The sequence below is a fragment of the Strix aluco genome, chromosome 27, assembly GCF_031877795.1.
Source record: "Strix aluco isolate bStrAlu1 chromosome 27, bStrAlu1.hap1, whole genome shotgun sequence".
Classification (NCBI taxonomy): domain Eukaryota; kingdom Metazoa; phylum Chordata; class Aves; order Strigiformes; family Strigidae; genus Strix; species Strix aluco.
In genome coordinates this window covers 7,383,387-7,395,220 of record NC_133957.1, presented here as the reverse complement: position 1 = coordinate 7,395,220, position 11,834 = coordinate 7,383,387, and the positions used below count along the sequence as shown (strand labels likewise).

The 11,834-nt window shown below is 64.6% G+C and overlaps 2 protein-coding genes across 6 annotated transcripts in view; one reads left to right on the top strand and one right to left on the bottom strand.

The window, feature by feature from the left end:
* Window positions 1–371: 371 nt before the first annotated feature.
* PSMC4 (proteasome 26S subunit, ATPase 4) lies at window positions 372–9,036 on the bottom strand. The gene is given in 12 exon segments (XM_074807738.1): window positions 372–551; window positions 1,949–2,004; window positions 3,050–3,218; window positions 3,304–3,380; window positions 3,744–3,911; window positions 4,372–4,465; window positions 4,568–4,677; window positions 5,618–5,764; window positions 7,382–7,568; window positions 7,657–7,725; window positions 7,727–7,756; window positions 8,788–9,036. Coding segments are annotated over 12 exon segments (1,257 nt in total). The 5' UTR covers window positions 8,824–9,036; the 3' UTR covers window positions 372–437.
* Window positions 9,037–10,976: 1,940 nt separating this feature from the next.
* The window catches only part of LOC141915849 (E3 ubiquitin-protein ligase rnf213-alpha-like), a 53,418-nt gene continuing 52,560 nt past the window's right edge, over window positions 10,977–11,834 (top strand). For 2 of the 5 annotated variants that reach the window (XR_012621020.1, XM_074807730.1), the window contains exon 1: window positions 10,978–11,495. The gene's annotated coding sequence lies outside the window, so the exon portion shown is untranslated. Of the gene's footprint in view, window positions 11,496–11,834 lie in introns of all 5 variants that reach the window. The other 3 variants (XM_074807728.1, XM_074807727.1, XM_074807729.1) reach the window with 2 other exon arrangements.

Here is an 11,834-nt window from a genome sequence, read left to right as displayed (position 1 = left end):
CCCATGTCCCCAAGGTCACCCACAGACTGTCCCCAAGGTTGTCCCCATGTCCCCACACCGCTCCACAGACCTCCCCAGCTCCTTCCCATGGACGTGCCCCTGTCCCCAAGGTTGTCCCCGTGTCCCCAAAGTTGTTCCCATGAACATCCCATGTCCCCAAGGTCACCCTCAGGCTGTCCCCAAGACTCTCCCTGTGTCCCCAAAGTTGTCCCCGTGGACATTTCCATGTCCCCAAGGTCATCCTCAGGCTGTGCCCATGAACCTCCCCCTGTCCCCGAAGTTGTCCCCATGAACATCCCATGTCCCCAAGGTTGTCCCCCCCATCCCCTCGCTGTCCCCGTGTCCCCATGCAGAGGCGGAGCAGGCGGGTGTGGGGGAGGGAGGGGGTGCTGTGGTTTATTGGGGGTGACAGGCGTGTCCCCAAGGTCCCCGAGGTGTCACTTGTAGAACTCGTGCTCCTGCTCGTCCTTCTTGATGACGGTCTTGTAGGCCTTCTCGAAGTCCTTGGCCAGCACGATGTAGCGGTTCTCCCGCACCGCCAGCATGCCGCCCTGGGGACAGGCCACCGTGTCACCCGCGTCACCCACGGCCATGGGGACAGGCCACCGTGTCACCCACGTCACCCCCGGCCATGGGGACAGGCCACCATGTCACCACCAGCCATGGGGACAGGCCACCGTGTCACCCGCGTCACCCATGGCCATGGGGACAGGCCACCACGTCACCTGCGTCTCCCCCAGTCGTGGGGACAGGCCACCGCGTCACCCACGTCACCCCCGGCCATGGGGACAGGCCACCATGTCACCACCAGCCATGGGGACAGGCCACCGTGTCACCTGTGTCACCCCCGGCCATGGGGACAGGCCACCATGTCACCCACGTCACCCCCGGCCATGGGGACAGGCCACCGTGTCACCACCAGCCATGAGGACAGGACACCACATCACCCGTGTCACCCCTGGCCGTGGGGACAGCCCACCGCGTCACTCGTGTCACCCCCGGCCGCCCTGGGGACAGGCCACCGTGTCACCCCCAGCCGTGGGGACAGGCCACCGCATCACCCGTGTCACCCCCAGCCACCCTGGGGACAGGCCACTGTGTCATCTGTGTCACCCCCAGCCATGGGGACAGGCCACTGGGTCACCTGTGTCACCCTTAGCCATGGGGACAGGCCACTGTCACCCCCAGCCACCCTAGGGACAGGCCATCGTGTCACCCAGGTCACCCCCAGCCACCCCCAACACCCCGCAGGGAGGTGGCAGCCTGTCACCTGTCACCTCCTGCCACCCTGCTGCTAGGACCACATCACCCGCTGTCACCTTAACACAGAGTGACATGACACCTGTGTCACCTCCTTGTCACCCCACCAGGAGGGACACGGCCCCTGTATCACCCCGTCACCTCTTTGTCACCCTGTCGGGGTGGGACACAGCACACGTGGCACCACTGTCACCTACCATGAGGGACACGGCCCTTGTGTCACCTCCTTGTCCCCTGTTGTGGTGGGACACAGCACCTGTGTCACCCCTGTCACCTTCTTGTCACCCTACCACAGGGACATGTCACCTGTGTCACCCTGTCACCCCCTTGTCACCCTGTCATGGTGGGACACAGCACCTGTGTCACCCCTGTCACCTTCTTGTCACCCTACCACAGGGACACATGGCACCTGTGCCACCTCCTTGTCACCCTACCAGGAGGGACACGGCCCCTGTGTCACTTGTGTCACCTCTTTGTCCCCCCTGTTGTGTCACCCCTGTCACCTTCTTGTCACTCTACCACAGACAGGGCCCCTTGCGTCACTTGTGTCACCCCCTTGTCACCCTGTCATGGTGGGACACAGCACCTGTGTCACTCATGTCACCTCCTTGTCACCCTATCATGAGGGACACAGCCCCTGCGCCACCCGGTCACCTCCCTGTCCCCCCCGTGTCACCCTGTCACCCACCTCCTGGCAGATGGAGTTGATGTCGGCCCCCGAGATCTTGTCCGGCCGTGCCACATCTGGGTGGGGGTGAAGGAAACGTCCCCTCCTCCGTGTCCCCTCCCCGATGTCCCCAAGCCACCCCCAGCCCGCTCCAGGGGTCCCCAACAGCTCCCGGGGACCCCGATGTCCCCATGGGGTCCCCAAGTCTCCATCTCCCCGGGGTTCCTGATGTCCCCTGGAGTCCCCGATGTCCCCAAACCTGACATCTTGTGGGGTTCCTGATGTCCTCATGGGGTCCCCAATGTCCCCTGGGGTCCCCTGGGTGTCCCCAAACCTGACATCTCCCTGGGGTTCCTGATGTCCCCATGAGGTCCCCAACCACCTTGTGGGGTTCCTGATGTCCCCCGGGGTCCCCAATGTCCCCTGGAGTCCCCGATGTCCCCAGAAGGTCCCCAACCCTCTATTTCCCCAGGGTTCCCAATGTCCCCATGGGGTCTCCAGTGTCCCCTGGAGTCCCCAATGTCCCCATGGGGTCCCCAACATCGCATGGGGTTCCTGATGTCCCCATGGGGTCCCCCATGTCCCCTGGAGTCCCTGATGCCCTCATGGTGTCCCCAATCCCGACATCTCATGGGGTTCCTGGTGTCCCCCGGGGTCCCTGATGTCCCCATGAGGTCCCCAACCATCTCCCTAGGGTTCCTGATGTCCCCATGGGGTCCCCAATGTCCCCTGGAGATCCTGATGTCCCCATGAGGTGCCCAACCCTCCATCTCCCCGGGGTTCCTGATGTTCCCTGGAGTCCCCAACGTCCCCATGGCGTCCCCAACCCTCCATCTCCCTGGGGTTCCTGATGTCCCCCGGGGTCCCTGATGTCCCCATGAGGTCCCCAACCATCTCCCTGGGGGTTCCTGATATCCCCATGGGGGACGCCAGGGGACGTTGGAGTCCCCAATATCCCCAGGAGGTCCCCAACCCCAACATCTCGTGGGGTTCCTGATGCCCCCACGGGCTCCCCACCTCCTCAGGCTACTCCTTGGAGGATGGACGCCCGCCTCGCTGGGGTCCCCAACGTCCCTGTGTCACCCCCGCCACCCCACGGTGTCCCCACGTGTCCCCAGATACAGTCCTCGAGGTCCACCTCCTCGGAGAGGTTCATCTTCCCGGTGATGGTGGAGAAAATGAGACGTTTTTGGCGCCGATCGGGCAACGGGAATTCGATTTTTCGGTCCAAGCGTCCGGGACGAAGCAACGCCGGGTCCAGGGTGTCCGCCCGGTTGGTCGCCATGATCACCTGGACAAGAGGACATGGGTGGCACCGTCACCATCACCCATGTGGCACCCTGGGAGCCACCCCCCAGCACCCATGGGATCCCCACCTTGACGTTGACGTTCTGGTCAAAACCGTCCATCTGGTTGAGGAGCTCCAGGAGGATGCGTTGAACCTCCCGGTCAGCTGGGGGGGGAGGAGAAGGACATGGCGGGGTGGTGACACCCAAGGGACACCCCTATGGTCCCAGAACTCTCCATGAAGTTCTCCAGAGGGTCCCTGACCACCACCCAACACCCAAGAGGTCCCAGAATCCCTCCCTGGGGTTCTCCAGAGGGTTCCTGACCCCCAACCAACACCCAAGGACCACCAAGGGGTCCCAAAACCCCTCCATGAAGTTCTCCAGATGGTTCCTGACCCCCAACCAAACCCCAAGGAGTCCCCAAACACCTCCATGAAGTTCTCTGGAGGCTTCCTGACCCTCAGCCAAGCCCCAGGGTCCACCAAGAGGTCCCAGAACCCCACCCCAGGGTCCCCACATCCCCTCACCCCCGGTCTGGGCGTCGAAGCGCTTGGTGGCGATGGCGTCGATCTCGTCGATGAAGATGATGGCGGGGGCGTTCTCCTTGGCCAGGCGGAAGACGTCGCGCACCATGCGAGGACCCTCCCCCAGGTACTTCTGCACGAACTCCGAACCCACCACCCGGATGAAGGCAGCTGGGGGCACCCACAGGGGCTGGGACCTTGCGTCTGGGTGGGGGGAGCCCCGGGGAGCACCCCCAGACCACCCCTGGCCACCAGCACCCCACGGAGCTCACCAGCACCCTGGGGTGCCTTGAACAACTCAAGTGGCCCACCAGCACCTCAAGGGACCCACCAGCACCCTGGGGTGCTCCCAACAACTCAAGGAGCCCACCAGCACCCTGGGGTGCCCACAGCAACCCAAGGAACCAACCAGCACCCCAAGAACCCCATCAGCACCCTGGGGTGCCACTGTCTACCCCAGGTGTCCCCAAGGAGCCCCACGAACACCCCATGGATCCCACCAGCACCCCAAGGTCCCCCCTGCCAACACCAACCCAAGGATTCCCCCCCCCCCCGCACCCCAAAGATACCACCACCACCTCAAGGCCCCACCCACTGTGGGTGCCCCCCCCAGCACCCCGAGGTGCCCCACCTGTGGTGTGATGGGCCACAGCCTTGGCCAACATGGTCTTCCCGCAGCCGGGGGGTCCGTACATGAGGACACCCCGTGGGGGGTCAATGCCGATCTGGGGGGGGGGACACACAACCCCAGGAGGTGACGTCATGGGGTCTCCAAAGGGTCTGTGTGTCCCCCCCCCACCCCTCACCCCACCCTTGGGTGCTCGTACCTGCTTGTAGAGCTCGAAGTGGGTGAGGGGCAGCTCCACGGCCTCCCGCACCTCCTGCTTCTGGATGTCCATGCCCCCGATGTCAGCGTACATCACGTCCGGCTTCTGGTCTGCAAACGGGGACGGGGCCATCAGCGGGCCACCCGCCGGGGCCACCACATGGGCCAGGGGGCAACCTTGGCCACCAGAGAACAGGCCCAACCAGGCCAGGTCACCTGGGACCTTCTCTAGGTGATGGTTGAGTAGCTCCAAGGATGGAGACCCACCACCCATCCAAGCTTCCATCCTTATGTGGCAACAAGGACAAGGGCTTCCTGGTCCAGCCTCCTCTCCAGAACATCTCCAACCACAGAAGGTCACTTAGGACCTTCTCTAGATGATGGTTGGGTAGCTCCAAGGATGGAGACCCACCACCCATCCACACTTCCAACCTTATTTGACAACAATTCCTGGTCCAACGTCCTCTCCAGAACATCTCCAACCACAGCAGGTCACTTGAGACCTTCTCTAGATGATGGTTGGGTAGCTCCAAGGATGGAGACCCACCACCCAGCCATGACTCCATCCTTATGTGACAACAATTCCTGGTCCAACGTCCTCTCCAGAACATCTCCAACCACGGAAGGTCACTTGAGACCTTCTCTAGATGATGGCTGAGTAGCTCCAAGGATGGAGACCCACCACACTTCTGGGTGAACCTCGACCACGTCCAGTCGTTCTCCAGCTGTGAGAGACCTCCCACCTGCAGCACCCCAACCTGGTAGAACCCCCCAACCTGCTGAGAACACCCCGATGGCGTTAACGAAGACACATCACCCAACGTCAAGCCCTTCCTGGTCACCATCTGGACCACGTCCTGCTGCTCTCCACCCTCCAGGTCCACCCTGGAGATCCCTGGAGCGCACCAACATCTCCCCCACCCCGGTAGAAGCCCCTGAGAACATCCTCGGTCCCACCACCGACAGCGTTGGCTGACGCTCCCCACCCTGAAGGACACGGGGGTTCCCCTGGACAGGGTGGTGGCCCCAGGGGGGGGTGGTGGTGGCCCACCTGACGTGAGCATCATGATGCTGCTGTCGGCCTCGGGTGGGAGAACGTCCACCAGCGCGTTGCTGTGCTTGTGCAGGGCCACCGAGGCGTTGGGCTTCAGCAGCTCCCGGTCGATGGTGCTCAGGATCCTCACGTAGTAGTTGGAACCTGGAGAAGAACAAGGACGAGGTGGCCACCACGTCTCAACCCCACCAGGGTTGGCCCCAAGGCCACCACGGCCCCACAATACCTGTCCCCTTGTGGTCATCCCCCGACCTCCCACGTCTGTCCCCTCAGTCCCACCACAAGTTTTCTTGGAGTTGTCCCCAGCTGGTCACGCCCATCCCCACGTCCCCACCACCCCTGAGCCCTCATGGCCACCTCCAACCTTCTGCATCCAGCCCCACCACACTTGACCCCCCCCGTGACCCCCAACTCTCCAGGTCCATCCCCACCAACCCTGACCCCTCATGGCCACCTTCAAACTCCAGTCCCATCCCCACGTCCCCACCACCCCTGACCATGACCCCCAACCCTTCATGCCCATCTCTATGTCCTCATCACACTTGGCCCCTCATGGTCACCTTCAACCTCCCACGTCCATCCCCACGTCCCCACCACACCCAACCATGACCCCCAACCTCTCTTGTCCATCCCCATGTCCCCACCACACTTGACCCCTCATGGCTGACCCAACCCTCCACATACTTCCCTACGTCCCCACCACCCCTGACCCCTCATGGCCACCATCAACCCTCCAGCCCCATCCCCACGTCCCCACCACCCCTGACCGTGACCCCCAACCCTTCTTGTCCATCCCCACATCCCCTCTACACTTGACCCCTCATGGCTGTCCCCAACCCCCCATGTCCATCCCACGTCCCCACCACCCCTGACCCCTCATGGCCACCTTCAACCCTTCTTGAACCTTGTTCAACCCTCCACATCCATCCCCACGTCCCCACCACCCCTGACCGTGACCCCCAACCCTTCTTGTCCATCCCCACCACACTTGACCCCTCATGGCCACCTTCAAACTTCCACGTCCATCCCTACATCCCCAGCACCCCCAACCATGACCCCCAACCCTCCTTGTCCATCCCCACCACCCCTGACCTCGTTGAACCTTGTTCAACCCTCCAGCTCCATCCCTACGTCCCCACCACACCCAACCACAACCCCCAACCCTCCATGTCCATCCCCACGTCCCCACCATGACCCCCAACCCTTCAGGCCCATCCCCACATCCCCACCAGACCCAACCATGACCCCCAACCCCCCCCATCCATCCCTACGTCCCCACCAGACCCAACCATGACCGCCAACCCTTCAGGCCCATCCCCACGTCCCCACCAGACCCAACCATGACCCCCAACCCTTCAGGCCCATCCCCATGTCCTCACCAGACCCAACCATGACCCCCAACCCCCCCCATCCATCCCTACGTCCCCACCAGACCCAACCATGACCGCCAACCCTTCAGGCCCATCCCCATGTCCCCACCAGACCCAACCATGACCCCCAACCCCCCCCATCCATCCCCACGTCCCCACCAGACCCAACCATGACCCCCAATCCTTCAGGCCCATCCCCACATGCCCACCAGACCCAACCATGACCCCCAACCCTTCACGCCCATCCCCATGTCCCCACCACACTTGAACCCTCATGGCCACCTTCAACCCTCCAGCCCCACCCCTACGTCCCCACCACCCCTGACCATGTCCCCCAAACCCCCACACCCATCCCCACGTCCCCACCACCCCCCCCACGCCCCCCCCTCACCGGTGGTGGAGCCCACGATGGCCGTGTTCTGGTCGACGGCCTCCAGGAACTGCCCGATGACCAGGGGGATGCTCTGGATCCTCTTCACCTCCTCCTGGGCGTGGAGAAACTCCTTCTTGAGGTTCTTCTGCTCGTCCTTGATGTACTCCTCCTGCACCTCCAGGAACTCCAGTTCCTGCTGCAGCTTCTACTGGGACAACTGGAGGTTCAGGGGGGGATTCTGGGTGCCCCCCACCCCCTCATTTATTTGCACCCCCCCCCAACCTGCACCTCACCTTGTAGCGGCTGTAAAGGTCCTCCAGGTCCTCAGGTTCTGGCACCAAGAAGGAGAGGCCGGGGGGGGGGGCGGGGGGCGGCCAGAGCCGGCAGCTCATCCTGGGGGGGACCCACAAATGGAGGGGGGGGGGGCACTTAGAAATAAGGGGGGCACCCCAAAACAGGGGAGAAAACACCCAGAAATTGGAGAGGAACCATGTTGGGGGACTCACAACCCAGAAATGGGGGGGTTGGGGGAGAGATTGGGGGCACCCAGAGATTGGGGGGGGGCACCCAGGGGATTGGGGGCACCCTGAAATGGGGGGGAACAGCCTGAAATGGGGGGGGGCACCCTGAAATGGGGGGGCACCCTAAAATGGGGGGGGCACCCTGATATGGGGGGGGCACCCTGATATGGGGGACTCACAACCCAGAAATGGGGGGGGTCAAGGGGGGGGAAGATATTGGGGGGCACCCAGAAATGGGGGGGGACCCCCGAGGATTGGGGGCACCCTGAAATGGGGGGGGGGGGCACCCTGAAATAGGAGAGGAACCATGTTGGGGGACTCACAACCCGGAAATTGGTGGGGTTGGGGGAGACGTTGGGGGGCACCCAGAGATGGGGGGCAGCACCCAGGGGATTGGGGACACCCTGAAATGGGGGGGGGGGGGGGCACCCTGAAACTGGAGAAAAACCATGTTGGGGGACTCACAACCCAGAAATAGGGGGGGGGGTCAAGGGGGGGGAGAAGAGATTGGGGGGCACCCAGAGATTGGGGGGGCACCCAGGGGATTGGGAGCACCCTGAAATGGGGGGGGGGGTCACATGGGCAAGGGGGGGGGGGTGGGGGGAGAAATGGGGGGGCACCTATAAAGGGGGGACACAAACAACCCAGGAATTGGGGGGGGTCACCTGGGCAAGGGGGGGGGAGGGCGATTGGGGGGCACCCAGAGGTGGGGGGGGGCCACCCTGAAATGGGGGGTAACGGGGGGGGGGGGGGGGGGCACCCATCGCTGAGGGGTGACCCGGAACTCGGGGGCACACAGAGATGGGGGAGGGGGTCCCCGCGGCGCAGGGGGGGTCCCCGGAGCAGCCCAACCCCCCCCCCGGGTGCGAGGGGCCCCCCCGCCCCCCCGCGGCCCCCCCAAACCTGCGCCTTGTCCCCCAGCAGCCCCAGCTCCTCCATCGTGACTGCGCGCGGCGGCCGCCGGAAGTGACGTCAGCGGAGGAGCCGGAAACCCCGCCCCCTGCCGCCGCGGGGGCTCATGGGAGATGGAGTCCCAGTGCGGATCCCAGTGCCCCCCCAGTGTTCCCAGTACAGCTCCTTGGCTCTCCCCAGTGCTCCCAGTGCAGCTCCCAGTACGGCTCCCAGTCCCCCCAGTGCTCCCAGTACAGCTCCCAGTGCCTCCCCTCTGCTCCCAGTACGGCTCACAGTGCCCCCCCAGTGCTCCCAGTAGGGCTCCCAGTGCCCCCCCAGTGCTCCCAGTAGGGCTCCCAGTGCCCCCCCAGTGCTCCCAGTAGGGCTCCCAGTGGCCCCCCCAGTGCTCCCAGTAGGGCTCCCAGTGGCCCCCCAGTGCTCCCAGTACAGCTGCTTGGCTCTCCCCAGTGCTCCCAGTACGGCTCCCAGTGCTCCCAGTACAGGTCCCAGTGCCCCCCCAGTGCTCCCAGTACAGCTCCCAGTGCCCCCCCAGTGCTCCCAGTACGGCTCCCAGTGCCCCCCCAGTGCTCCCAGTACGGCTCCCAGTGCCCCCCCAGTGCTCCCAGTACGGCTCCCAGTGCCCCCCCAGTGCTCCCAGTACGGCTCCCAGTGCCGCTCCCTGGCTTCCCCCAGTACCCCCAGTTCTGCCCCAGTGCTCCCAGTACAGCTGCCCGTCTCCCCCCAGCGCTCCTATCGCAGCTCCCTGGCTCCTCCCAGTGCTCCCAGTACACACAGTGCGGCGCTCTGGCTCCCCCCAGTGCTCCTACTGGGGATCCCTTGCTCTCTCCAGTGCTCCCAGTGCCCCCCCCCCAGTGCTCCCAGTGCGGATCCCTGTGCTCCCCCAGTGCTCCCAGTTCCCCCCAGTGCCGCTCCCTGGCTCCCCCCCGTTCTGCCCCAGCCCTCCCAGTACCGCTCCCTGTCTTCCCCCAGTTCTCCCAGTACATCTAACGCAGCCCCCTGGCTCCTCCCAGTGCTCCCAGTGCATACTCCTGGCTTTCCCAGTGCGGCTCCCTGTGCTGCCCCAGTACTCCCAGTCCTCCCCAGTGCTCCTACTGGGGGTCCCTTGCTCTCTCCAGTGCTCCCAGTGCCACTCCCAGTGCTCCCAGTGCACATCCCTGGCTCCCCCCAGTGCTCCCAGTGCGGATCCCTGTGCCGCCCCAGTGCTCCCAGTTCCCCCCAGTGCTCCTACTGGGGATCCCATACTCGCCTCAGTGCTCCCAGTGCCCCCCCAGTGCTCCCAGTACGGCTCCCAGTGCCGCTCCCTGGCTTCCCCCAGTACCCCCAGTTCTGCCCCAGTGCTCCCAGTACACACAGTGCGGCGCTCTGGCTCCCCCCAGTGCTCCTACTGGGATCCCTTGCTCTCTCCAGTGCTCCCAGTGCCCCCCCCAGTGCCCCCCCCAGTGCTCCCAGTGCGGATCCCTGTGCCGCCCCAGTGCTCCCAGTTCCCCCCAGTGCTCCTACTGGGGATCCCATACTTGCCCCAGTGCTCCCAGTGCCCCTCCCAGTGCTCCCAGTGTGGATCCCTGTGCTCCCCCCATAATCCCAGTTCCCCCCAGTGCTCCTACTGGGGATCCCTTGCTCTCTCCAATGCTCCCAGTACCCCCCCCAGTGCTCCCAGTGCATACCCCTGGCTTTCCCAGTGCTCCCAGTGCAGATCCCTGTGCCACCCCAGTGCTCCCAGTTGCCCCCAGTGCTCCTACTGGGGATCCCTTGCTCTCTCTAATGCTCCCAGTGCCCCTCCCAGTGCTCCCAGTGCATACCCCTGGCTTTCCCAGTGCTCCCAGTGCGGATCCCTGTGCCGCCCCAGTGCTCCCAGTTCCCCCCAGTGCTCCTACTGGGGATCCCATACTCGCCCCAGTGCTCCCAGTGCCACCCCCAGTGCTCCCAGTGTGGATCCCTGTGCTCGCCCCGTACTCCCAGTGCTCCCAGTGCCATGGGTGGGTGGGGCTGTGGGGAGGGGGCGTGGCCACAGGGGAGCAGTGCAGGTGATTTACAGGAAAGGGGCGGGGCTATGGGGAAGGGGGCGTGGCCACAGGGAGCAGTGGGGGGCGCTGCTGGTTTCGGGGGTTCAAGGGGGGGGAAGGGAGCTGGTGGGGGAAGGGGTGAGGGTTTTCCCTCCCCCCGCCCGGGCGCACACGCGTGTTCACGCGTGTTTGCGCGTGTTGGCCCCCGCAGGCGCCACCGCCAGCCCCGCCCCATCGCTGGCAGCGGGGCGGGGGGGCTCCCCCAGTGCCCCCCCAGTGCCCCCCACTTCCACGGCCAAGACACCCCCCACCCCAACAGCCATGACCGGGGGGCTCCACCGACACCCCCCATCGCCGGGCAGCGGCTCTGCCCTGACCCCCCACCCCTCGGTTATTGGGGAGGGGGGTCCCCAACAGCGGGGGGGGGGCCCCCAAAACCAGGCAGGAGCGGAGCTGCCCCCCCCCGCTGCCCCCCCAATCCGCCGGGGTGATGCCTGGGCCGTGGCCTTGGCATTTCCTCCTCCACCCAAAGGCAGGAAGAGCCGCCCCCCCCCCCCCCTTTTTTTGTCTCAAAACCTTTCGATTTCGGTTTTCAGAGGCTTTTCAGGGTGCGAAGGAGCACGGTGACAGTCCTGGGGTGCAGCTTCGGGGGGGGCACCCTCACTGCGCAGCCCCTCGGCCCCGGCCTCCTCCCAGGTAAGTGGCGCCGTTTGCTCTCACCTTCCCCCCAAATTCCCATCCCTGGGGCTACTTCTGCTCATTAAATCCAGTCAGAGCCCCAGAGCTCCCAAAGTCCCTGTTTCTGAGCCCAAAAACCCCCTAAGTTGGTCTGTTGGACCCCAGAGCTCCCTAAATTGCTGTTTCTTAGCGCAAAAGCTCCCCAGGTGGGGGGTTCTGAGCCCCAAATCTCTTTAAATTGCCACTTTTGGGCCCCAGAGCTCCCTAAATTGCTGTTTCTCAGCTAAAAACCACCCTAAATTGCAGTTTCTGAGCCCAAAAGCTCCCTCAATGGGTCTTTTGGAGCCCAAAGGCTCC